Below are 26827 nucleotides of genomic sequence, written 5' to 3'. Positions count from 1 at the left end.
CATTTTTTTAAATAACAAATGAAGTCGTATGGCTGTAGTGTGTGTGAAAAGTCCGCAGATTAAATGCGTTAGGTCGGATCCAGCCTGAGACCAGATGAACAAGGTGCAGAGCTGGCCCACGGTTGGCTGAATGAAGAGTGACGTAGGACCAGTCAGGCATTTGCCTTGTAGTCTAGACTCAAGGATTAACAGTAAATGGGTTGTAGATGGGTTTAACTATTTGTCAGTTCATATTTCTTTGGGGATTTTATTCCTGTGCGTCCAGTGAACGTTACTGAAACACAGTTTAGTCCATAGATTTAATTAACAAATGCTTCTAAAATGGTTTCGTTTTGCTGCAGACAAGGTGGATCAAATGTTCTGATGTGTGCAATCATCTGAAAATCTATTTATTGAAAAGGCAAAATGAGGTCATTACATCTCTGAATTGCCAAATTTTAGTAAGTTTTCCTGAAAACTGTGCGCTACATCGCCAGTTTGAGCGTCCCGCTTCGCACAAACCCTGATGCTTTGTCGCCACCAAGTGAAATTTCCTCTTGCGACAGTCCAACTGCCTGTAACGCTCGCGTGCACGACCGCGCGCGTACTCAAAACGAGGCTGTCCAGCTATCATGAATGTGTTGCGCATGTTGTAGCCGGTGCCCGTGCGCTCGCGTCGCCAGGCGTAACGCAATTTCGAGAATACGGAGACATGGCGCGCCGCGCGTGCGTGGGGGCAACCCCGTCTCAGCCTCCATCTGATGGCAGCATCAGGCAGTCCCGTGAAACATTTGCGTGGGAGTTCCCTTCACCGCCATGTCGGGATAGTGCACAGCTCCCTCCCTCCCTCCATCTCTCTCTCTCTCTCTCTCTCTCTCTCTGTGCATCCTCCCCCACATTAACAGCTTAGCACAGCAGCAGCAGCAGCAGCAGCTCCTACAGCATCCAGCATCCATCCCTGCCTGCCTGCCTGCCTGGGGAGCAGCAGTCCTACCCGGCGCTGCACCGACGCACGGAGGGGGCGCATCATCCAAGTGATGCCACAGCATCAGTCGCGTTTCGCCAACAAATACCGCGAGTAGATCCAAAGCAGAAGGAGAGAAAACGCTTCAGCCACGAAGACAGCAACTGCCCATGAAGATGTCTAACGCTGACATCGTCTTAAACGCCACCGATCGGATGGTGAAATGTAAGTGAGCCTACATTTTTTCTTTTTTTTTGCGTTGTGGCTGTAGATATTACATAACATCTCCTGTGTTCAGCTGCCTGTGGTTTGGCAGAATGTGGCCTCTGCTTAGATGTCGTGCATTGATGGTGTGTATGCGGCCATCAAGTTGTGTTCGTGGTGGTGGTAGTGGGCTACTGGAGCTTTGATGTTGATAAACAATCCGGTTTTCTTTGCTGCACAGCCCCCACGAAGAGCGGTCAGAAAGCTTAGAAATAGCAGCAGTGCACCGGAGAATATGGATTTTTTTTTATTATTATCGCACACATTTGTATTTTAATCTGTGCTGTCACGATTTGACTGTATCTTGGCTTCTGCTCGGGTAGGTATGAGAGGAGAGACGAGGGAGGGGGGGCATCTGAATTGCCAAGCTTGTGGTAGAAGCTGGGGCAGTGATGCAGCAGGATTTCACAGGCTTTGACAGGGCCAGTGGAAGAGGAAGAGGGCATGAAATTGACATTTAATGGGGTATATTTCACCAGGAGTGAGTCATGTTTTAATTTGATTAGAAAAAGTCTATCAGGAAGCCAAAAGCCGCATCAGTAGATGTGGAGAAGGAGAATTACTGAGGCCACAACATGGATCAATGGAGGATGATGAAGCGCTCACAGTTGTGCCATAACTCATTTAGCCCTGCTCATTCTGACCATGGATCAGCTCACAGTCAGCGCTGTGCCTGAATATATTCACATTCAGTATATTATCGGAATGGCCGAGCGGCTCAGTCAGCATTAACAACTTTGTCTTCGAGGCTACAGAGTTGCAGAAACAGGGACTGATCTGCACGGTGAGATACACTCATGTGATAATGACTGCAGGCGCAGCGAATGTCCCTGCATGTATGTGCTGCTCCGACTGAAAAAGCTTTATTTGAGAAGCATACAAACAGGTCTGGAGCCCAGAGAAAGGGGTTTGGGTATTGGTTATTGCCTGAAAATCAGCTCTCATGAGGGATCTTAATCTTTTTCTCACACTCAGTTTTAGTGGAGCGTCAGCGTGACAGTGAAAAATGGGCATCATTACTGAATAGTTTCCTATCACACACTGAAGTAGAGCAAATAACATACTGTGCATCCCACACTCTGAAACTGCTGACACATCCCATTATATTGGCCCTGTTAGTACATGATCCACTTCATTATTTTCCAAGGACATTCTATCAAAACATTGCATCTAATTACTGCACAAAGTCATCTGTCAACCATAAAGTCCATAAGAAGAGAGAGAAAGTTCCTCTAAAATTATATTGTTGTTGTATGTTTGAGCAAAAGCTCACAAGCTACAGCCAACAAAACTACTGTGGTTGTTTCTTTGGCGAAGCTTCACCGACATCCAGGCATTCAAAAATATATCAAACGAAAAGTTCACATCGGTGAAGCGCCACGGCCAAGAATTCTGACTCAGGTTTCTGCTTTTGTAACATGGTCATGTAACATTTAGGAGTTAGGGTGCGAAACATTCAAAGCATCTTTTTTTTCCAGGTTGAGTGAAATCACGTACTTCATTTTCGCTGCTCATGCAGCATCAGACGCTGTCTTTGTTGGAATTACGCTGGAAAGGTTAGACATAGCTTGAATAACATATAAATATTCCTCCTGTCTCTTCTATCTGTTCTCCTGTTTCCGTATTCCACTTTGAAAAAGTAGTAAAAGCCTGTTTTCTTTCCAATCCCCTAAAGGCTGAAAAGTGAAAAAAATGAGATGCAAGAAGTTGAATCATGTATCCTGCAGGTGATCAAAGGAAGTTATCAAGACAATGACGATTCTGATGAGAAGACACTGATATTTGTTACAGTTATTGAGTGCAGTGCTTGTTGAAAACTACTGAAAACTGACACCTCGAGCTCGTCCAAGTTATTTTTATCACTTCATATCTCTGACTTAAACCTCAGCAAGTTTCTCACCGGTTCTCTTTTCTCTTGCATGTTTAAACCTGACAGAACGTATCTTAAGAGATACAATAACTGCTGGTCTGTGCAGTTTGTTTTCCAAAGCGCTGTCACCACTGTGCTGTGGGCATCAAGAGGCAGATTCAGGTCAGTTATTTCAGGGATGAGGCCTTTAGTACACCTGTGAACTACATTATAGTGCCTCAGAGAACAATTTTCTTCACATTATTGACTCTTGATATTGATATTTGTCCCGATTTCACGGACTCATCCGGTCGGTATTCTGAAGGAAATGCAGCATGTAACTCTCTGACTGTTTCATCCATTGTTTGAAGTTATAAAAGCAGTTTCTTTAAATAAACAATTATTCAACAATATGAGAAGCGTTGCACTGAGATGTAATATGTCAGCTTTAAAGTCAGAACAGGCCTTGTGACAGGCTTAAAGGTTCACCCCAGCTTTCTGTAGCAAACGTGCAAATTGACTCCAACAACACTTATTAAAAGTTTATTACATCGGAGCAATAGATCTGCTTTTATCTACGCGTTTAACATTAGCCAGGAGGTACATAACCCTACAAAACAACACATAAAGCAGATTGTAGCTGGTGGGGCTACACAGTATGTGTTTAAAAAAAAGCAGAAAGACTCATGAAATTATGGTAAAAGCTTGACATTTGGGTGTGTGTATGTTAATTGGACCTCTTATAAATGCACACTGTCTAGTTAGTCCAATCAGATGAAGCCATTCACCGTTCCCCGACTGAACCCAGGGATGCTCATTAGCAGCACAACCACACGCTTTATTTTTTGTGAGCTTGCACACTGGAGAAATCGTTCTCAGGAAAATGTGTTTTGGCGTAATAAGATGGACATTATAGACTCATAGTGAGTCGTCTCAATATAATAGGAACATTTTGACGTGTGTGAACATTTCAGCATCTACGTGAACCTCTAATGCAAATTGCAGTTTTCCGCGGCGGTACTGGCTGTACTCCAACAGTCAGCTGCTGCGGCTGCTGCTGCTGCTGCTGCTGCTGCTGTTGCCCGGCAACATACACTATTTCATAGTTCAACTCTGCCCGGGGTGCTGAGCAGAAGTCAGCTTTTCATCTCATTTCATCTCACCATGCATCTGTATCAGTGTGCTCGTAGGCCTGCGTCTACACGTGCGCGTCTCTGAAAGCCATTGTTCATGATCATTTGTTAAGTTTCTGGGTTGCTGTTAGTGTTTTTAATGTGTTGCTCCATGCTGACTAAAAAAAGCGAAGTCCTTTTCAAGGCATGTGGCTCAGTTTCAGGTCATTTTACTGTTTAAAAGGTGCTGACTGTTTGAAAAAAATGTGTCAAAAAGTAAAGTCACTTTACAGTTTCGGGCAGACTTGGGTTTCTGTGTCACATTTAACTTTTTTACATCCATGTTATGTAAATTACAGTACGTACATTAATATATTTTGGCAAATGCCGTCCAGTTCTGACTGTTTTAACATGAATTCAGTGTTATTATAGCTCGCTGAAGGTTTCATGCTGTTTAGGCTAAAAGAATCAAAGAGAAAAACACTGGAAATTCATCAGTGCAAACTGACATTAACTAAAGTAAAACTCGAGTGGTGACTGTGCTGAGTTTGCACTAGCTGGTAAAGTGTCAAAGCACACATCGCCATCACAGATACACAGCGCACACTGTGAAAATTTTTAGTCCCATTAAATTCGCGCGCTGGGGCTCGCCTCATTATCCCAGGAGCAGCGACTTTGAGACTTCTCTAGTCAAGCATTCATTATTAAAGAGCATGTTGATCATGTTCAGTTTGAGCCTGAGCTTCCTTTGTCATCTCTTCATTTGGCACCGCTGAGTGGCCCTGTTTGCTATGCACTGCACAAATCTGGCAAGCATACCCTTACTCCTGAATATACTACTGCTGACAGCTTGTGTTATGTGTACATATTTGTAGGGATGGACTACTGGTACTAGAATATTTAATCCTTTTAGACGTACTGTTACTGAAAAGAAATTTTCCCCCAGTAAAAGTAAAAAATACTTGAATAGAAATGGACATAGAAATAAAAAGTAGGTCAGTTAAAAGTTAACGGGGGGTGTTATTTGATGATGTAGCGTTATATGATAGAACTATTAAATTAGAGACCACCTATAGGCTACAAAATACGGCATGTTAACATGTTAACATATGCAGTAGTTTATGGGCATGAGCACTGACAACAATACATTTCTTTTCTGTAGATGGATATTTGCAGCCTGTGCTTAACAACTGATCAGCTGTTACATATACAGCCTCCTTCCTCAGTGTACCCCGACAAGAGTTAACCAGAAAAGAGGACAAAACTCAGACAATTACACAAAAATGGCCGACTATAAATGTAAAGAACTATGGGCACCAGTATAGCAGAAATGTGAGGCCATATAAATGAAATAATCTGGTGCTTTCACAGCAGAATAAAGCGTCGCCAAGGCAGCCAACACAGAGATGTAAAAACAGTATAAACTTGACAGCAGCTGCAGCACATAAACACAAACATTAAGGCAAAAAAGAGAGAGCCTGCACGGTTTTTACACACCACATAGCACACACATACACAAACATTTACATATGCACACACAGACAAATGTTTCCTCATTTTAGCACATTACATGGACTTACAGTCGTTTCCTGGAGCCGTACCGTAGCCTAACCCCATAACCACTACTTGCATAACCCTTACCTTAACCCAAGTCTTCACCCTAAAATTTAATTATTTACATTATGGGGACTTGTGTTTTCTTTGCTCCTAAGCAAGCCGTGTCCCCACAATGTGCGTGTGTAAACATGCAACGTTTCCAGGAAGCAATAGTCCCTCCTCTGTACAGCGAGCTACGTCATCAGTGAGTGTGTTGTTGTTGTGCTCACCTGTCCGAACATCATCCTGCGAGTCTTGCACTTTGCGAAGTCTGATAGGTCCAACTTCTCTGCTGTTTCGTTCTCATGTCAGAATATTATCAGTGCACGCAACCTCTCTGTTCCACTGAATTCATCGCACTTCTCACTGAAGGTATAAGTTCTTAAGCAGTCACCAGCGGAGAATCCACCACGCATTTAGTATTTTAGCCAGATTCAGCATGCACCTGTTGGTCCATGGTCAGGGATTATGGTGTAAAAGTACAAGTACACAAACATACGACTTTGTTACAGCAATGAGATTAAATGAGATCTGCTACTTCCACCCATGCGTATGTGAGTGTGTGTTTGCGTCTAGCTGCTCTGATTAATTTTGCAACTGGACTCCGTGTGACTGATCTTCCTTTTCATCTGAGCTCCCCACAGATCCGACTCTTCTCAGGCCAGATGATCTGTAGATTAATGTCAGTACACGGAGCCATGAAAGCTCGAAGTGACAGCGCACACAGATCAACACCAGATCTCATGAATAACCTTTGCTGCCACTGGAGTAATGATCTGTGGTTGGATTTCACAGTTTCACAGGCAGTCTGTTGGGTAGGTGACTGGTACATTTTAATGACCACGGGCTTTAGCAACCCAGGGAGAGTGCTGGATAAATAGAGTGCTTAGATGCTAGCTGAGTTTTATCCAGCACTCAGAAAATACTTAGCAAGTAACCACACATCTGTAGCAGAAAAAAACTGACTGGACTTTTTGTGTGTCAATCTGTTGCAGTTTGCAGCATCCCGCCTGCCTGCTGCCGTTTACACACGTCAAAAGTAGAGTTGACAGCAACAGCAGGGATATTAGAGGCTTTTATTTTCTGTATTTTGTGCAGTCATTTAACACTGTTCAATGAATAATGCAATGTTCAGTGTATATATAGTTTATATATATCATCTAGATTTATATTTTAAGTAAGACAAACAAATATGCATTATTGATGTATAGGAATATAGCAATACATATGCAACACTTTCAAAACACGCTGCAGAAAATACTGCGTGCAAGTGATTTTCACCTTAGAGAAAAAATAATTTGTAAATATAAACATCTCTGATGAGTAATGGTGTCTGACAAATATGTCTTTATTTATTTAACTCAAGATAATTCTATTTCCTGTTTAATTTAACTCAGCAAATGGCTTCTCATACTATGTTGTCCCTCTGCATATTAAGCAAAGCCATGTTTATAACGATGGATGGATGGAGGCAGCGGCAGCACAATAACGCCTGCGGGCCAAACATGGACGGGGTTTTCTCTGATAGGATTTCTGCATGAATTCCTTGATGATATGTTATCTTTGCCTCTGTTCTCTCTGAACAGCAGCAAAGGAGTCAGGAGTTGTATTCTTGATGGCATTAGCAGGAGCCAGAGTTACTGTAACGTCCCTCCTGTTTAAATGTCACCATGTGCCTGCGCTCTGTCCTCAGCTGTCCCCTTCCCCCTGAGCCACCGCCTTACGCTGAAGGAAGTGTTCGACTGCGATGGGAAGCCTCGCGTGGACCTCCTGAAGGCCCACCTCACCAAGGAGGGCCGCGTAGAGGAAGCTGTGGCGCTTAAAATCATCAGCGAGGGAGCAGCTATCCTGCGGCAGGAGAAGACCATACTGGACATCGAAGCACCAGTCACAGGTAGTAAACTTGTTAGAGATATTTACCTGTTCTGGTTAAAAGTATTTCATGTGGTCAGGTATAATATGAGGCTTAAATTAGAAATCTCATCACTGCTACCTACTGCATCAGTTATTTCACCCCTTGTTTATATTAATGCAGCCTAATAAAGCGGCCCTGTAATAAATCTTAGTTTATAAAGTTCAGTATTTCTTTTATGCTGTTTTCGAGAGGAGTTGATTCAACTCACTGGTCTTTTTGGAGACTGATCTTTGGATGTGTGACAGTGTCTTACTGTTCTTTTGGGCATTTTTGGACAGTTGATAGAAGTGAGGGAGAAGGGTAAGACATACATCACAGGTCCAGGGCCAGATTACAGCATATAGAGCAGATTCCCATAGATGATAAATGTTCAAGTTTTCTGTCCAGTTTCACATGCGAGAATGTTTAAACCTAAGAGAAACATTTTAAAAAACAAAATCAATGAAAGGAGTAATGAAATGAGCACGATGCCTTCAAAAGCACGTGCTCTGTGTCAGAAGCTGAGAGGATCAATGATTTGGATGAACATTTCCAGATGCAGAATGTTTTAGTCTGAACTTTAGAAGTGAAAAAATACTGAGACAGTACTGGAAGAGTAAGTATGACCACATCGTAGCCTAGCGTGTTGTCAAGATGAGTGTCCTCTTTACCAAAGTGCTCCACTTTCAGTAGCTGCATGGCCCAAGTGTTTCAGCATTAGCATTAGCCAAACCTTATGACTAGCACAGACTGTTAGCAACTATGTAGTGAACAAAGTTGAACATTTAGCAGCTGCCTCAATAGTGGAATAACTGCAGTCATATTTTAAAATATGAGACGTAATAGCTTGCTAACACGCCTTAACTTTAGGCCTATAAGGTGTAATAAGCCAGACTGTGGCTTTAGCTTCAAAGTAAATTTAGTTGTCTAAGTTCAGCTAACCATGATGCTAGGCTAATGTAACCTTTGATCTGCGAGTTTATGCTCTTTGTTATTACAAAAAGTTGGCTTTCATGTAGCAAGGTGCGACAGTAAAAAGAATCACTTAAGTCTTATGTGTGATTGCCATGTATTGTTTATCCATCGTGATTGATAAGTCTGTACTTGAGCTAAATGCTAACACCAACATGCCATCATGCTCACAATGACAATGTCTGCTAATTAGCGCTAAACAAAGTAGCCCAGAGGTGAAGCTGATGTCATTCATTTTGTGGTTTATTGATCTGATGGTGGCGCAAGATGAAAAATCGGAATAGTTATCAAGAGTTTTAACAGTTTATCCGGAGGGGACCATGAATATTTGGATTTCCGAGTTTTATGTTTCCATCAAGAAGAGAGGACGGCAGTGGGAAAAGATACATAAGCCTTAAGAGGGAGTGAGAGGATGTGGACTCACAATGCTACTGTTTGTACCTGTTTTACAAAAATAAACAAGGCACCTGACTGGAGCACAAGCAAAGATGAAACACAAATCATAGCAATCTGTATGAATGTAAATTCTTACTGCAGGAAACTGTCACTTTCAGGTAGAATCATCATTATCTTGTCAAGTGAAATAGGCCAAGGATATTTCAGAAACTCCATATCTCTCATGAGAAGTCCTCTCATCAAAGACTAAATCACGGGTCGGCTGCGAGTGAGACCTACTGTACTACAGCACTTTGACTCTGAAGAGAGCGTTTTTGGGACTCTCTTTTCAAGTCAGCTAAATCAACTATGTTCTAGCTCTAAGTAATCCTGCAACAGATGTAACTTAGCTGAGTAACAGTAGCTGTGTAAACAGTGGGAGCATGTGAATCAGGGTTTTAGATGAAAAAGGGGTGTAGCATCTTGATTTTAATACACCAGCAACATTAACGCACATCAATGTAAAAGCTAATTGCTAAAATCATCTGCACATGTTAGCGGGTAGCACTTGTTTCTCGTGGTGATCAACCTAAGATGTGTGTCCTAGTTATGTTGTAAAACATGAACATGCCTGAGCCAGACACAGTTTTATCCCATGCATGCAACCACAGTTTCCCATCGAGAGAAATGAATCAAGAGTTGACGTTTTGTTTTTATTGCATCTAAAATAAATTTGTTTTTCATCCTTTATATTTAGCCACTGAATGTATTAATCATCTTATGAATGCAGAAAACTGACAAACTAAAACGTGCTGGTAGGCATGCATTTTACTGAAAGCTGGTAGCAAATGCCTATCCACAACATCCATGGTTTGATTCAAGCCGCGGACTCTTTCCCGTGTTTCTATCTCAGCTGCCAAAAACAAAAAATCTTCAAAACACTGAAATGATATCCGATCCTTGGTGCTAGACGCCACGGCATCCATCAAGCCTAAATTGAGTCCTAAAACTTACAAACATCCTCGTCTTCTTTGACGCATCCTCGAAATACCCTCAAACAGTTTTCACCGTGGACATTTGATTTCGGTGCGTTATAAGGCCACAAACTAACGTTGTGTATCTTCAGCATGTCGTTCAGCTTCCCCCAAAACTGTGCGGCATTAAATATACATTGTCGTAATTGTCTTCCTTGAAAGCAAGTGCGGTGTTCAACCGAAATAAAGGTGACAAACGGATGAAATGCACATTGACTCGAGGAGAAGTCTCAGCCTCCTCATCTTGACTGGCGTCGGGAAAATGGAGGCTTTCTGTATTAAGCATGAAATATGGATGATGAACTGAGTATTGTGTACGGGCATTTGCAAGTATGGAGGTCTGTTTTATATCTTTGTGGGCTTGAGTTGTGTTTGAATGTCTCTGCAGCTGTGTGTCTGTGTGTGTGTGTGTGTGTGTAGTCATATATTATGAGGCAGTTATGCACTTGTGAATCTTTACTTGCATGGATGTGTTCCACGGGTGTTTGCGTATGTGCGCGCGTGCATGTGTGTGCGTTTGATTGCTTTAGTCACACAAGCAGTCTCCCACTCACATTGCTCTAAGCTTTGAGTGGGCGAAGGCCACTGTGGAGCTGATAGGGGAGACAGAAAAGAGAGAGGAGATGGAGGATGAGTAGGAGAGAAGGAGACAGAGGAAGATGATAATGAAAAATTGAAGGCAGTGAGGAAATGAGATGTAGGTTTGCACTCCAGAGCCATAGCGTTCGCTGCGAAAAAAAAAGTGCGCATCTCTCCGGGGGCTTGCGCTTTCCCTACCTCTTTGAGGTGAGAGCTCCTCACTTGTCTGCGGAGGACGGAGGCCTTTCAGCAGAAGACCATAGAAATATCTCAACATGATAACGACTTAAGGACAGGAGAAATTCATACCATTATATAAATCCAAGCGCTCAAAGTGCTTACTACTGGCTGTATGGCCGTTTTTGCAGATTAAATATATATCCTCGCTGCAGGAATATGCATATGCAGGATATTAATTTCATAACTCATAGGCTCTTCTGCTGCTCTGCTGACTGCTGGAGGTGAAATCCATCTCGTTCTGCTCGATACAATATAGATATTAGAGAGCAGCCAGACTAAGCAGCTAATAAAATAAGAAATATGTTTCTTTATACGCAGCGGCCTAAATAAATGTTGGAATTGTAAGTTTCTGCAAACCATGGATATGCTGAAACTTTGTGTTCTTTACATTCAAACTTTGCATTTCAGTTTTCAGGGGTTTGGGTCTGTTTGGGTTCAGGCACAAGACCACTTGGTTAGGGTTCGGGAAGGGTCACGAGCCACAAACACAAGGGAAAGTCAGCTCATATGCACGTACTGGTAACCTGAACTATCGCTTTCATACCCATGGTAGAAATGTTGACATGGTAAATAAAACATAAAAATTTAACATGTCTGTTTTTTGTCCTCTTCTGGCGAGCAGGCTGTGGGGGAGGGTTAGCCTGTTGTATACATTAATCCATAGTGATAATGGAGAAATGTGGGCACGCAAATAGCTTTAACACCTTTTTAAACTAGCATACAATACACTCTGTTTTTTTCTGTTTACAACATAGTGTTATTTATGGCTGACTTTATGGTTACATAACATCTGTATCTCATTGTGCATTATACCTCATTATAGATGACAGCCCACTGTGTGTTTACTGCTTTGATATCTTAATAGTAGCAACAGCAATCAAAACGCCATCACCTTTAAAAGGTATGAATTATTGAGACGGTTGAGATACAGATATGAACACATGCTGTAACATCTCCACGCAGCTGCCCGCCTGTCTGTCTATTTGTGAAGCTAACCCGCGAGCAGGAAAAGAAGACACACACCTCTGATACAAAGTGCACTGCTCTGTGCTGCCATGAGATCCTGCCAAATTGTTCTCTGCTGTCTTTCTTGTTTTCTGTCTTTGAACCTTCAGAACTAATAAGAGAAGTGGATCTCCTCTCTCCTCTCCTCACAACTGCAGGCGCAACACATCTCCACGAACTCGCACGGCGTCGGCCGTTTCACCGAGCGGAGCGATGATGCAGACCCGCCCCCCCAACAAAAGATGGATGCGCACACATGCACGCAGAAAAAACAAAGGCGCAGACAGGCGTTCAATCAGATTGTGTAACGTTCGCCGTGCTTTGCTTGTCTTCCAGTGTGTGGTGACATCCATGGGCAATTCTTTGATCTTATGAAGCTGTTTGAAGTGGGAGGATCACCAGCCACAACACGGTACCTGTTCCTTGGGGACTACGTTGACCGTGGCTACTTCAGTATAGAGGTACAACATTTAGAATATCATTATGTAATTCACAGGGGGAACAAACTGCAGAAGGCTGGCTTTTATACAGATTTTTGCAGGGAATAACACTTTGTTCATGCATTTTGTCTTGACAGTGTGTTTTATACCTCTGGTCGCTGAAAATCCTCTATCCAAAGACACTATTTTTACTTCGTGGAAATCATGAATGTAGACATTTGACAGAATATTTCACCTTCAAACAAGAATGTGAGTAGTTCTCAGTGTTTATCATATTGTTTTTATTTTCTCTGTCTCCGTATTATTTATATTATGCTACATACTGTGTGCATAGTGTATACTATGTCTACCCCTTTATGTGTTTGTAATTTTGTTTTTCTTCATCAAATGTGACTCACAGTAACAAACCAACGTGTCTTTTATGTCAATGCGCAGCTGATCACATTTCTGTCCTCCGTCAGGTAAAATCAAGTACTCAGAGCAGGTGTATGACTCATGTATGGATGCATTTGACTGCCTTCCCCTGGCTGCACTCATGAACCAGCAGTTTCTGTGTGTCCACGGTGGACTCTCACCTGAAATACACACCTTAGATGACATTAAGAAGGTAACAACCTACCAGTCTGACTGTACGGTGGTTGTTTGTGTTGTCTTTTATTAAAAAAAGCATGTTTCTTCTTCTTTACGTGAAGTTGGATCGGTTCAAGGAGCCGCCGGCTTTCGGGCCCATGTGTGACCTGCTGTGGTCTGATCCTCTGGAGGATTTTGGCAACGAGAAAACCCAGGAATATTTCAGCCACAACACAGTGCGAGGCTGCTCCTACTTCTACAGGTGAGCTGTTTCTTCTTCTTCCCTGCAGCAACTCCAGTCCTCTGGACCATCTGGGTTATTATACCTTGAACGCTGTTGTTTCTCCATACTTAGATACTTGGTTAGAAAATAACCACAGAGCTTTGAAATCCAAATACACCGCAGGATATAGTACAGTGTTGCTTTCATGCGTCACTAATCTGAAACTTGCATGTCATAAATTGCCTTTAGCTTGACCCATGTGGCTTACTGAAAGTCTCTAATTACACTTTAGTTTTAAAAGAATGAAAGGTGGCGATTCACACTGTGAATCCCTCAACAATACATCCTGGCCCCTATATATAGGATTTAAAAAAATTAACCCCACGTTGGCTGATTATTAACTCAACGCACCTTTTCATCCTCGTCTCTTCATTAGAGGATCTATTTCAGAGATGGGAGAAGATGGGAAAAGGTGAATTTAAATTATCAGTGTTGATGAGATCTAATTTAATCTTGCCGGAGCAAAGGGAGAAATTTGACTGTTACGCAGACGCCTCGCAACTGAACTATTTTTAATATCAAAAATAGATGTTAAGATTCTGAATTATTAATAGATATCAAACATTTATTTCTACTTGAGCGAAACCAAAAGGAACAAGCCGAACAACAGACACACACTTAACGCCTTGTAATGTGAAAAGGGGGACTGAATGATTCAATGATTGAAAAGGTAAATGATGCTTAAAGCCTATAGATGGTGTCTGTGAGTAAATGGGTCGTATTGGCTTGTGTTTCTGATAGGAGGTTGTCTTTTTGATTCTTGGAACAGATTGTTATAGACAAAGGATTAGCTGGGTGAACCTGGAGTCAAATAGAAATAGAGGCAGGGAAAGAAATAAAAATCTAAAACATAACAGCGAGGTAAATTGGGAAAAGGGTTTGTTACACAACTGTTCAACCTCCATGACAGAGCGTGTAAAAGAAGGAGGAGTGAGCGCTGTCCTAATGTTGTTGTGAGATGGAAGAGAGCTGTGGAAGTAGGTGGTGGTGGGGAGAAGAGATTAGGTGGCAGTTGTGGTGAGAGTTTTCTTAATGAAGGTTCAGAGCCGTGCAGACCACTGCGTGGGAGCTGCAGCTCTGCTCGGATCACAAAGAGCAAAGCCGGGGAGATTTATTCCTCCGCCGGAGAGGAAATGACACTCAGGACAGGGTGTGCGGAGTAACTGCAGTTCAGATTCACATTACAACCCAACTGTAATTCTCATTTGGCTGTTTTTGCGTGCACATGGAGATGTGTCAAATGCTTCAGGTGCTATCAGATGAAATAGCCTGACTGTTAAGTACGGATGTTGTTACTTTGAGACCCAACTTAAAACCACCCTGACCTTCTGCCTTCTTTTCCCAAAGAATGGCAGGTTTTTAGCTGTTTGAATGAGGTATTTGGTGTTTCTTCCTGAAATCAGCTTGCAAAGGCGTGAAGCTCGCTGGAGAACACACATTTGGCTGCTTTTAGTTTTTAGATTTGATCAAAGTTATTTTTAGAAAACTCTTTTTGAGACAAGTTTGCAACAATAATCCCAGCAAATGTGTAAAATCTGGAAGTTGATTTAATGACCACCCTGAAGTGATGTGAAACCACTGATTGCCTGAAACTACACTGAATTTATAGCAGATTAATCTTTGGAAAATGGTCAGCAGTACTTCAACATGTTAAAACAAGCAAAACCACAGATGATTGTGGTTGAATGAAGAGATGATTATTATATTGGTCGAGTTAACCAGCACCTAAGGAGAGTATCTGATGCGGACAAAAGAAGCAGGTGATGGTCTGTTAAATGGTCGCAGATAAGAAACCATCAATTCGCAGTGAGAGGGAAGCTTAGTGAGGATTATTCTGTGGATGTGTGGAGGATGCTGCTATAATAGTCATCCATCTCCCCATGGCTTTGTTTTGCCTTCACTCTCAAACTTACCTCTCCATCATTATGACTCTCTCCAGCTATACAATATGTATGCAGCAAAGAGAGCCACGTTCTGCTGGGGATGTTTGAGTGAGAACGCAAGGAAATCTCTACCTGGAATAGCAGCAGGTATACGCAGATTGGGGAAAAAAGAGGGTATGTTAAAAATGGAATAAAACATGATGCAGTTATTTGACTTAAAGCTACCGTACTGTGCATGCACACACGCTCTGTAAAGTCAACCCAATGCATGCCTACTCTCGGTTTTTTGATTACAGCGACCAAACGGATGCGTTGCGTAAGACTGATTCCCTCATGTCACGAAATTTTCGTGCCTCCTCTTTTGTGATGAGGAAAAAAAAATCCTCCAGTATTTTAATGAGGTTTTGCGTATATATCATATATCTCAACATTTACATGGAGGCAGATCTGCAGATTTATCTCTTTCAACAATGCCATGTCGTGATGTTGCAATGCTTTATCACGTAAGAGTTTATATTAAGTCTGTTGTTATATAATACAGGCTCCGCTACATGCTAAGTTCTGTTGCATTTGGCTCTTCACCTTGTCAATATCCAAGCACCGACTAACCAAGCATGAATTCTTGAGCAGTAATTAGAAAAATGTGATTGTGCTTAGTGATTAGGAATATGGTTTTTAAATTAGGAGGACAGGGAATATGATGACCGCAAGCCTGACAGATGGATTTAAGGGGAAGAAAAAAACCTCTCAGTTTCACACTCACAACACAGCACTTCCATCTCTCTCCGTCTCTTTCGCTCATACTCACTTGTCAGATTTCTCGCTCTCTCTCTCTCTCTCCCTCACAGGCTCACCGACACATAATTGTGTGTTTTCACAAAGGGGAGAGAAGGAATGTGAGCCGCAGGCAAGCGATATGTGTGCTGTGTTCCCTCGCACTAATCAATAGATACCGCTGGAGCGGACAGAAAAGAAATTAGTACATAGTGTACGTTGGGATCTTTATTTTTACGGTATTACATGTCATTTATGGCATTGCTGTGAAACAAAAGATAGTGCTTTGTAGCTCTGACAAAGATAATCGTTAATAAGTGTGATGCAATAATTTCCCTTATATCTAAGTTAGAAATGCATTGCGGATGGGTTTTAATAGAAACAGTTATGTAACGTTTTTTTGAGATGGGCATTTTGCAGTTCTTGTGCGATAGTGGAAAGAGTTACAGCGTATTCATGTTAGTGTGTAGCACAGCTATTCCTGTCATTTATATAGGGCCCACCACGGGAATGTTAACCATGTGACCTAGATGTATGAGGATGGCACAGTTTCACCAGGTGCTCAGGGCACAGCAGTCTCCTTGTTTTCCTTCCGGCACAAACCTTTGAGAACTTAAATATTTTAAACACCTCTGAAAGTTTGATAGGTCCGTGGATGGCAGCGACTGAAGAGAGCCGGAAGAGAGGATTGTTGCTGGGGGGGGTGTACTGTATGTTACTGTAGGGCTGGAAAAAATAAAAGCAGTCGCTCGACCATTAGTCAACGGAAGGAAAGTAATCAATTTTGATCAGTGATTAATCATTTTGATCCTTTATAAAGTTGCTCAGATTTGCTGCTTTTCTCTAGTTTATCACTGTAAATTCAATATCTGGGCTTTTAGACTGTTGGCCAGACAAAACAAGCAGTTTGAAGATGTCACCTTGACCTTTCGGTAATTGTGATGGACATTTTCACTATTTCCCTTTCATTTTATGAGCTAAAAAGCTAATAATTGCAGATTAACTGATGCCAAAAATAATGGTTAGTTATATCAAAGGCAGCAGGTACTGGTTAGAATTGGTAATCTAGGTTGGAATTGTCTACAGGGCTTCATGCAATCTGTGCGAATAGGTTGCTTAATGTATCTCTGCTTCTCAGTGTGGTTGAAATTGGATTACTCAGTATGAATAAGTGAATGTGGATCATTGCAAATAATAACTAGCAGATTGAGACTATAAGAAAGTTTCCACATGCCTGCACAGAAACGTCTGAAAGAGCAAATTATCCCAATAATAATCTGAAATGTGTCCTGTTGAACTCATTTGGGTGAACACTGTGGGCGTATGCACTGAAGTCGGGGACGTGTCTGATTTACATTTTACATGCTTTTACCCAGAGCGTCTGTGAGAGTTGTCCTCACTAGTGCTTTATTCAGCACTATTTTACAGGATGCAAAGGCTTTGGTGGACAATTATCAGCAATTATCAAATAATTGACTTAAGATAGTTAAGCAGACTTGACTTACAATGATTACAGTTTGCAAATAGGTTGGTACTAATGAAAACTGATTGTGGGGATATTTTTTCTCATCAGGTATACAGTAAGAGTGGAGTACAGCAGTTTGAAGAATAAAGGAATTGCACAAAGGACTTTTCTAAATGCATAACCTGCAGGGACATGACAGCTTGCGTTGCTGCTGAATTGAACATTGCTCATTAATCATTGCATTTTGAAAGAGCTAATCAAACTGTAATCTCTTCTCTTTTTTTTTAACCCAGGAGACACAGTTTGAAGGCAGTTTCTGAGTGACATAACACAACATTCTAGGTATTACATAACAGCTGTGGTGGGAGCTGCTAAATGGTCGACTATATTCAAACTGCAGCTGAAAGTAATAATAATAATCGTTCAGAAGTGCCCCAATTCAAATTATCTGTTCCTCCCGTGTGGCAGAGGTCTGATGTTTCCTCTGCACTGTGCAATTTTATATTTTTGTTGTTTCTTTGGAAGCAAGTTCTGGTCCAAAGCTGATCCCCATCTGATATACAGCTACGCAACTCTAGTCTGAACTGTCACATTGGAAGTCATGTTATCATCTTTTTCCTTTGGACAGCTCATTGTCCATCTGGCCAGAAAAACACAGAGGGCGACTTCGGCGTGCAGCCAGCGGAGAGATAACTCAACCACAATTTTAATTAGTCTTTGGATAATAGTTCAGTTATAAGAAGCACTGGAATTAAATCAGTGTTTGGAGCAGGTAGGTCATATCGGTGGCTTTAGTAACACAGCAGGCAGCCTTTTTTTTTTTTTTAGAGAGGCCTTTTAGAGGCCCATTTCAACTGATATTGCTATTGGTCACTTTTGAAAATGTGTCAGAACTGAGCGCGTGTGTGTGCAGTGTGAAGCTTGCATGTAGTGAGGATAGACATGTTGGATTTTTAGATGTAAAGAACTCATGGATCAACATATTTTGCAACAGTGTGTTGCAAAACAATTCAGTCCATAACTCTCATTACTCACACGTTTATATTTCACCACTACACACATTAGTGAATTTCTCCATTGTGAGATCAGTAAAGTCTTGTCTGATCTGATAAATAGCAAGAATACATGATAATGTGCTTACCAATCAACAACCAAAAGAAATATAACTCAATATAAGAAATTACTTTACAAATACTGTAATAGAAATGCAGGTACTGGACACAGGGAAATATTTGGAGCATAGAGGGTGAAATAATTAGCCATCGGCAGCAAATCCTTAGCTTGGTAAAGTGAATCAGTGGTCACCGGCATCTTGTGGGTAGTAAACCCTTTGATAAAAGTCGCTGTGGTCCCCAAACTGTCAACAGCTCAGACAAAGATCTCCCGCTCTGGCTGACAAAGTGGCCGCCGAAAGGAAGTGTGAAATATGGGCGGCAGCAGCGGGAAAGGTGGAGCAAACAAAACAAAAGATTCATTCAAAAAGGTGTCCTGGGGCAACATTATCAGGCCGTTTAAGCAAGCAGGCAGCACCTGACTTTCAGCAGTAACAAAGCAAAAGAATGGGGTGGGCATTAACAGCTTAAATAGGCCGCCTCACCGCAAAGGTTGCATTGGAAGTGTCGGTAGCAGCTGCTTGATGCTATGTGCGAGTGTCGCAGCGCCCTCGGTTGCCCGCCCGAGCCACCTCACAGGCTTCCCTCCCTTTCAGGCGTTTTCCTGTCAGGTTAGAGCCTGGGGGCAGGAAGCTCTGACTACCGCTTACGGGGTTAGTTTGTTTTTCAGTGCAACAGGTAGCTGCTGGATTGGTTTTTCACACCATTGCATCATCCTCAGCGAGGTTTTCATAAATGCATTCATGAGTGATAAATCTTTGTTCGTTCTCGTTCGCGGTGAAACTGTGCATGAAATTGCTAACCTGCAGCTTGAATGTAGTTCTGCCGGGTGATGGGGAAACATGTTTCAAGAATTCTGTCAAGTTATGGGAAGATCGTGTGCTTAATTGGATTGATCTGTACTCTGTCGCATTCTGCTGCTCTTTTAACGAATATCAAAAGCATTTTCAGTGACGTCTCTTTTATTTGCTCTTTTCCAGTTACCCCGCTGTGTGTGAGTTCCTACAGAGCAATAACCTATTATCAATCATCCGGGCACATGAAGCACAAGATGCAGGGTATGTTACCCCTACGACACCCATACTCACACAAACACTAATAGATAGTTATTTGCATATATGAAAACAAGCTCTGCCTCTCTTCTGTCCACCTGACCACCTGCAGCTACCGGATGTACCGTAAGAGTCAGACCACTGGATTCCCGTCACTCATTACCATCTTCTCAGCACCAAACTACCTGGACGTTTACAACAACAAAGGTGTCGTATTTTCTTTCTGAATCGCAGAAATGGGCCTGAGTGATCTCAAACGGTGTAACATGAATATATTTCTGTTGAAAAAATGTTCTACATCGTAAGATATCAATGGCTGCGTAAAGTAGGCTGTCCTTGAGAAGTGATTTACTGTTCATTAAATGTTACAACAGTAAATAGTACGTTGAAGTGCTCTGACACCTGCACCTCTGGCATTTTAACTGCATCTGGGTTAGATTTTATGAAAAGCACTTCACATCTGACAAAATGACTACCACAGTCTCCTCAGACGTGCATATTAAAATGGTTTCAACAGCACAAACTGTATGTATGGGCTAATGTAGCTGCATTTAGCTTGTAAGCAGGCATAAGAATGCATCAGGGAGCCCCCGTTTGTTTGTGTTCTCAGATCTGTGTCTTGGTTGCCATGGGCTATGGGAGCTGGGGAGCGTGGGAGGGACTGTCGGCATTGCTGACTATCTCCATGTGGCTTTATCCCTCTTGATGTAACAGTGTCAGCAATCCCTGGCCTCAGCTAGGCCACCTAGTGGTTGAGTGTGTCATTTTCTGCTCTGGCTCAACTCTCACGCAGAGGGGGGCTGTTTGGAAAAAAACTAAACTAAAAACTGGGTAACATCACAGAACATGAGTACATTTGAAGGGAGCATATGAAACACTGTTGTGCATTTATGGTAGTATGAGTTGAAAAGAGCCTGCACAGTGCACACTAGAAGACAAAATGTGACAAAGTGGACTGTGCAGTCTGCCATTGCTCTGCATGTTTTTTGTTTTGTAGGTATAGATATGTACACCACATCAGCAGAGAGCTTTATCCTACATTTTATGATTCTACTTCATAACTACTTTTGATGTATGTAAAAAAAAAAAAACGTATTTAATCAAACAAGCGAAGTGTTCAGTCAGGCAGATTTAAGAGGAAAATGTCTCTCTTCTGCTTCCCCAACAGCTGCTGTACTCAAATATGAAAATAATGTCATGAACATCCGACAGTTCAACTGCTCGCCCCATCCCTACTGGCTGCCCAACTTCATGGATGTCTTCACCTGGTCTCTGCCATTTGTTGGGGAGAAAGGTATTAAGTCTTCTGAGTGGATCCGAATCTCTTATCTCTTATTGCTCCATGGCTTAACGTCTTTCCTTCACTCTGTTTCTCCCCCAGTCACAGAAATGCTGGTGAACGTGCTGAGCATCTGCTCCGATGATGAACTCATGAATGACGAAGATGAGATCTTTGATGGTAAGAAGTATAATGATTTAATAATTAATTATCTACATTTATCATGAGTACATCTTGACTCCACACACAGAACGAGGTCTTTGGCGGGATGAGTTCTGCACACTTAAGCTGTCCACATCTGGAACTATTCACACTAATTTGTTCGAAAGCTCGGCTTCTTTCTAACAGGCGTGGTAGAAAATCTTTTTTCCACGTGCTTTTATGAGGGCTTCGCCTTTAAATACTGGCTCAGGTTTGTTACAATATGTAAAATGTCACTTGAGTTTGATGATAACTACATAAAACTAAAACATTATCTTACAGTTCATCAGTAAAACAAAGGTTTGCGTGTTATTACATCAAGAAACACAAAGAAATGTACATGCAAGACAGTGTTTATTGCATCATTGCATCCGAGAGTTTCACAGTTTTTGGTTCTATATACAGGCAATGATGACAGTATCTGTCGTACAGAGTCACATGGGCATATAATTGCAGTATCTAATGCATTACAATGGCCTGTAATAACCTGTGGCCTATAATCACAATATCGTATTAATCAAGAAACATGTATAATCCGAGTATTTAATGCATCATAAACCACTACAAACCATTTCTCATGCATTGTGTACGCTTATAATGACAGCGTCTGTTGTGTCAGGGAAGCCTGTAGTGACAGTATGTGTATTGGTTTCTTCTCAGCCAATGCAGCTGCAGCACGCAAGGAGGTGATCAAGAACAAGATCCGTGCTATTGGGAAAATGGCCAAAATGTTCTCAGTTCTCAGGTAGATACTCTGTTTTATTGTGTGGACGTAAGTACGAGTGTGTTTTTTAAAACAGCATTCGGTGTCTCTGTGTGTACGTGCGTGTGGAGTGAGCGTGTGTCAGGTGTGTGCGCAGTGCGTACGTATACACTGCTGTCAAAGTGGGTGCAGAAAGTTATTTTTTTACAGTTTGACCAGGGTTCAGTGAAGTTTTCTGACCCGTTTGCCTGACTGCGTGTTCCCTGCAGAGAGGAGAGTGAAAATGTGTTGACGCTTAAGGGCCTGACGCCCACTGGCATGCTGCCGAGCGGGGTTCTCTCCGGAGGCAGGCAGACACTGCAGAGTGGTGAGTACAAGGCGCAGCATTAGCCTTTTCTCCACCCTTTACTCCATCTTGTTCGTTTCATTTCTTCATCACCATTCTCAGTCCTACCATTGGTCTCACTTCCGTCTTTCTCTCTGTCCTTCTCTGACTTAAACGCAAAGCAGCCAGCAAGTTTTGGTTTTGAGCCCCTCAGCGGTGCCCTGATCACATTAAAGCTACACAAGAAGAACCTAATGTTCTTCTTGAGACATAAGCACATTACTGCTGTCCCATAATATAGTGTAACGCCTGCATCAAAATGTTTATGATAACTTGTTGTGACTTCCTTGGTCCCATCATAGTTCAAGACAAATAAGGAAGTCCCTCCCAGATCCATGCCTTAAATTTAACCATAAATTCACACCTAGACTTAAAGGGCCTCCATAAATACTTGGCGTTTCACCCGGGGGGCGGTGCGTCCATCCTGCATCACGCAGAGCGTTGTGTGTCTTGTTGGCTCATCTCATTACTTTGTGGATAAGATAGCAAAACCATGACTTAAAAAGTTGTTTGTCGACCTAATCTTAGCCTAAACCCCAAGCCTAACCCTACAAGAGACGTTATGCTGAATTGTAACTTCAAACAGAGATGATTTTTTATTTTTTGTGATGATCTTCTTACAAAGATATAGTTTTTCCTCGTGCCAAAATATATTGACATTTAGATGGACTAAATTATGTTTGAGAACAAAAATCTGCTCAGTTTGATATAGTATCAAACCCAAACGGGCTTACAAGACACACTCAGTGTCCATGCACAAACTGTAAGTGTGTGACCAAATATACAAATTACAGGATAACATGAATGCTACATTCTGGATGCCTTCATACTTGACATGCATCAAATAAACTGATGTCATATTGTATGTGTGTACTATTCAGTCTGGTTTGCCTAATTTTCCAAGCTTTAGAAATAAAACTAGCCCATAACTTCTTATTTTCATGAAACCAGAGTAGGATTTTTGTTCTGCATTCTTACGAAGGTGCACACAGGTTATGATGTACACTAACCAACATAAAAATGAATGCAGCTGACCCTCCATCGTGGAAAACTCGTGAACGTGCACTCAGAGCAGGGACTGACTGTCACAGAGCTCACCAAAGCAAGAATACTACATGAAATACCAAGTTTTTAGGGAGTCCCTTTAGCTGTAGATTCAGTGTTGATTCACAATGGAATTAGCCGCCCAAGCGACCGGAAAAAGTCTTTTGATTCAGTGTTTAAAATCAAGAATTTTCAAATCAAGGTTTGAAAATGAGGTGTGCTGACAGCAGTGACAGCAAGTCAGGTAACAGAAAACTACATTTATTTCACACTGAGTGAACTTTTTAAATATCTAAATATCTCTTTCTGTGACTCTATCTTTTTCTATATTGACACTAATTCTCTCAGTATGAATGCATGGCACTCCTCTGAGTTTGGCTGCATTGCCGGTGAACATGTATATCTCATCTAGCCTAACGTGAGCTGCCGTTTCGTTGGAGGGCTGCATTTTACATTTGCATGGCTTTATCAGGAGTAACCTGCTCCCCTCCTCCCCCCTCAGCCACCATTGAAGCCATTGAAGCCATCGAGCCGCATGATGAGGACAGAGAAGGTAAACCCCGTGCTCCACCTCCCACCCCTCTCAACATACCGTCAGGGTTACCTGCTACAGAGGCCACCTGCCACTGACAGCCCATGCACAGAGCAGCTCATACAACAATAACTTCATCAAGCAACATTTCACGGGGCAGTTCGATGCTGGGATGGCTTGCACTTTACTTTGCAGTACCATTGATTAAAACAGAAATCCGACAAGATGATTGGATTTAAATTTTAAAGAGATCGAGCCCATTTAGAACTGATAAAGGTGATAGATGGTTATTTGAAATATAGGCCATGATGTGCACCAAGGAATTATTTTCTAATGGGTGCTTGAGTGTTGAAGAGGAGAAACGCCTCACTATTGGCAGTATTTGCTGGGTGGGAAGCTGGTGAGGGATCATATTCTTGGCACTGTTTGATTGAGTGGGGAGGGAACTGAGGAGATAAGATGAACTGTTGCACAGTCAATGCACAGGTTAAAAGAAATGCAAGGTTCCTCCATGTGTATCAATCTGCCACCTCCACTGACCACAACAACATAGAGATGCTTCGCACCATCAACCACTGTAGTCTGGAAGTGGGTGTTACAAACTAGGAGAAAAGGAGGGAAAATGTTTAATGAAAAAGGAATAGCTTTCTAAGGCGTCGAGACATGTTCATGTCAAATTAAAACGCTGCAAAGTCAAGTGCTGCTAAGAGATGCATGACTAAAATACGTCATTGTTTTTGGGTTTGGCTTGTAAATGGCCTCCATCTGGTTCTGTTGCATGCACAAGAACAAGAAACAGGGCATCAACATGAAATATGCATCCTGAAGCCTCGGTTCCTCATGATATGTCTGAGGTAATCATTGCTCACTGACCAAGATGCTTTAGTATGAGACAGCAGTTTACAAAACAGGCATAAATGTTCTGTTTTATTCACATGTGTAGCTTATTGGAAATAGGTAGCAGGATGGTAAATGTTTGCAATGATTTTTCTAGTGTTTGTGTGTTGCACAAGGTATTACAGCTGGTGCTGTGTCACAAGGAATCTTTGAAGTGTGAAATTGCAGCAGCTTCGCCTTGGCTGTGTCACTAGTGTCAGCTGCAGAGATAAGCAAGTATCATATACCAGTAGTCTGCAACAAAATATGTGACATTTTAAAAGCGTACATTACATTTAGTACATTTATTCATTATGGAAATAGGCTCCTTTGCTCCTAATTGACATTGACACACATGAACTTGCCAGGAAACCAACAAGATTTGATGTTTTTTGCAATGATATCAGGCATATTCTAAGATTGTGCCATTACAAGGAAAGCCTGATCCCTTTACATATGCTTTCTCTTTTCAGCCATCCGTGGGTTCTCCCCCCAGCACAAGATCACCAGCTTCGAGGAGGCTAAGGGCCTAGACCGCATCAACGAGCGCATGCCACCTCGCAAGGACGGGGTGAACCATGTGGGTCACTCCATGGGAAAGATGAATATGTCAGAGGCAAACGGCACGGATGACAACAGCAACATCCAGTGATGTGCTGGCGGAGCCTCAGAAGCGTGCCGCTGTTGCGCTGTGCAGCAAGACATTGCCAAATCGGGAATTCAGGCCTCAGAACATAGAAATAAACCAGGCCCACAGACAGAACATGAAATCTGCAGCAAATCTAAAACGGGCGAAAAAGGTCATTTTTTTCATGACAGTATGTCATCGCACAGTTTGGGGGAGGGGGGTTCACAGCAGAGGGCGGGGATAAGGAGAGGCTGGCGGGCTGCAGCTCGACTTGCGCAAAGTCATTTCTGCCTGTTGTTCCCTTCCTCAGTTCAAATACAGACTGAATTGTTGGCGGTTGTGTCGTTCTGAGTGCTGACACATGTCTGCTCCTTCATCACAGGGCCTAGCAGAAGACTTCATTGCAGTATCCATGCCACACAAATCATGTTACTGTTTCATAAAGTGTTTTATTATGAATCACTCACAAATTCACTTCATGAGGAAACTAATCGTACATGTTTACTTCCTTGTGTTGCTAGTATTAACAAGTCGCACCACTTTGTGAGAGATAAAGCAAAGCGAAAGGAAGCAAAGCACGTACCTCTTAAAACCTGCAGTGCAATCCTGCCAGCGGGCTTAGATTTATTGATTTACCTTGTAGTAAGATGCTGCGAGGGAGAGGGGCCAGGGTGCTCACAAATGCTCACAGCTCTGGCCTGACCACCAAAGCCACCGCAAACAACAAACTCAAGCTCAAACTCCACCACTATGTCTCACTGCTCTCCAGGACTGCTCCTTTCCTCACGTCCCTCGTTATCAGTCATCTCCTAGCAAGAAGTAACTTGGAGGGGATGAGGGAAGAAGGGGGTAGGGGTGAAGGGAGCGTCTGGAAAATTTGCCTCGGCATCACAGATTTAATATCCAGCAGAGGAACACGCTGTCCCATATGAAGATGCAACTTCACCGCCGTCTGTAAGTGAATCTCAAAGGGTTATATTTTAATCCAGACCATCCTTTAAGTTATTTTCTTCCCCTCCATCCAGCGTTTAAGTGGTTCACATCAGAGAAGCATGGCATTTGATCAAGCTTTACCTCACACATGTCGTGCAATTCACTTTCTGGAAAGTGTACACATGCGCATCCTCCGCTGAAGGAGGCCTCAGATCACGGTTTTCTCGTCTCTTCTGCATTACTACGGTGGCATCAAAGCGGCATTAACACCAGTTTCTGGACCACAGAGGAGAAGAGAAAAGGTGATTTTGCTGTCACACACTACCTGATTATTTCTCACCTGCTTGTCGCTAAAGAGAAAGTAAACGAATGCGTGCAGTCACTCAAGTACACGTTGGCACTCTTTGAGTTTTTGCACTTTTTTGCTGTGCTGCAAATTCAAATTCAATGATTTCATGCCTAAGAGCTACACAAAGTACTACATCAGAGTGAGAAGGAAATTCTACAAATTTGTGAACGCATACAATACAATCTATTTTTTAAAGAGCACTTAAAAACCACACACCATCGTGTAATTTGGAATAAGCATTCTAAGATCCATCTTGCAATTTAAGGGATTTGAAGAATGTGTCCAGACCAAAATCAAGTTAATTAATGCTACTTTTGGGAACAAATGTGATATCTTTTGCACTAAAATTCATCTTAAAAGAACTGTCACAAGGACCTCCCTCATGATGATGGAGGCGTTTGGTTTCTGAATCCATCCATGAAACATCTAAGTGTATTAATCATATATCATTTCTT

The 26827-nt window shown here is 42.1% G+C and overlaps 1 protein-coding gene across 2 annotated transcripts; it reads left to right on the top strand.

Moving 5' to 3' along the window:
- The first annotated feature begins 1113 nt into the window (after positions 1-1113).
- ppp3ca (protein phosphatase 3, catalytic subunit, alpha isozyme) lies at positions 1114-25114 on the top strand. 2 transcript variants are annotated; one of them, XM_041952199.1, is made up of 14 exons: positions 1114-1168; positions 7458-7658; positions 12200-12324; positions 12441-12552; positions 12765-12910; positions 12996-13135; positions 19371-19448; positions 19555-19649; positions 20611-20736; positions 20824-20901; positions 21583-21667; positions 21895-21992; positions 23557-23607; positions 24936-25114. In XM_041952199.1, exons 1-14 carry the CDS (start codon positions 1114-1116, stop codon positions 25112-25114), a joined length of 1569 nt encoding a protein of 522 aa, XP_041808133.1. The 2 variants fall into 2 exon arrangements, with proteins under 2 accessions (XP_041808133.1, XP_041808134.1); XM_041952200.1 differs by lacking the exon at positions 23557-23607.
- Positions 25115-26827: the final 1713 nt, after the last annotated feature.

Source organism: Chelmon rostratus, chromosome 14, assembly GCF_017976325.1.
Source record: "Chelmon rostratus isolate fCheRos1 chromosome 14, fCheRos1.pri, whole genome shotgun sequence".
Classification (NCBI taxonomy): Eukaryota; Metazoa; Chordata; class Actinopteri; order Chaetodontiformes; family Chaetodontidae; genus Chelmon; species Chelmon rostratus.
The sequence above is the reverse complement of the archived record's forward strand: the minus strand, read 5'-3'. Positions and strand labels throughout refer to the sequence as shown.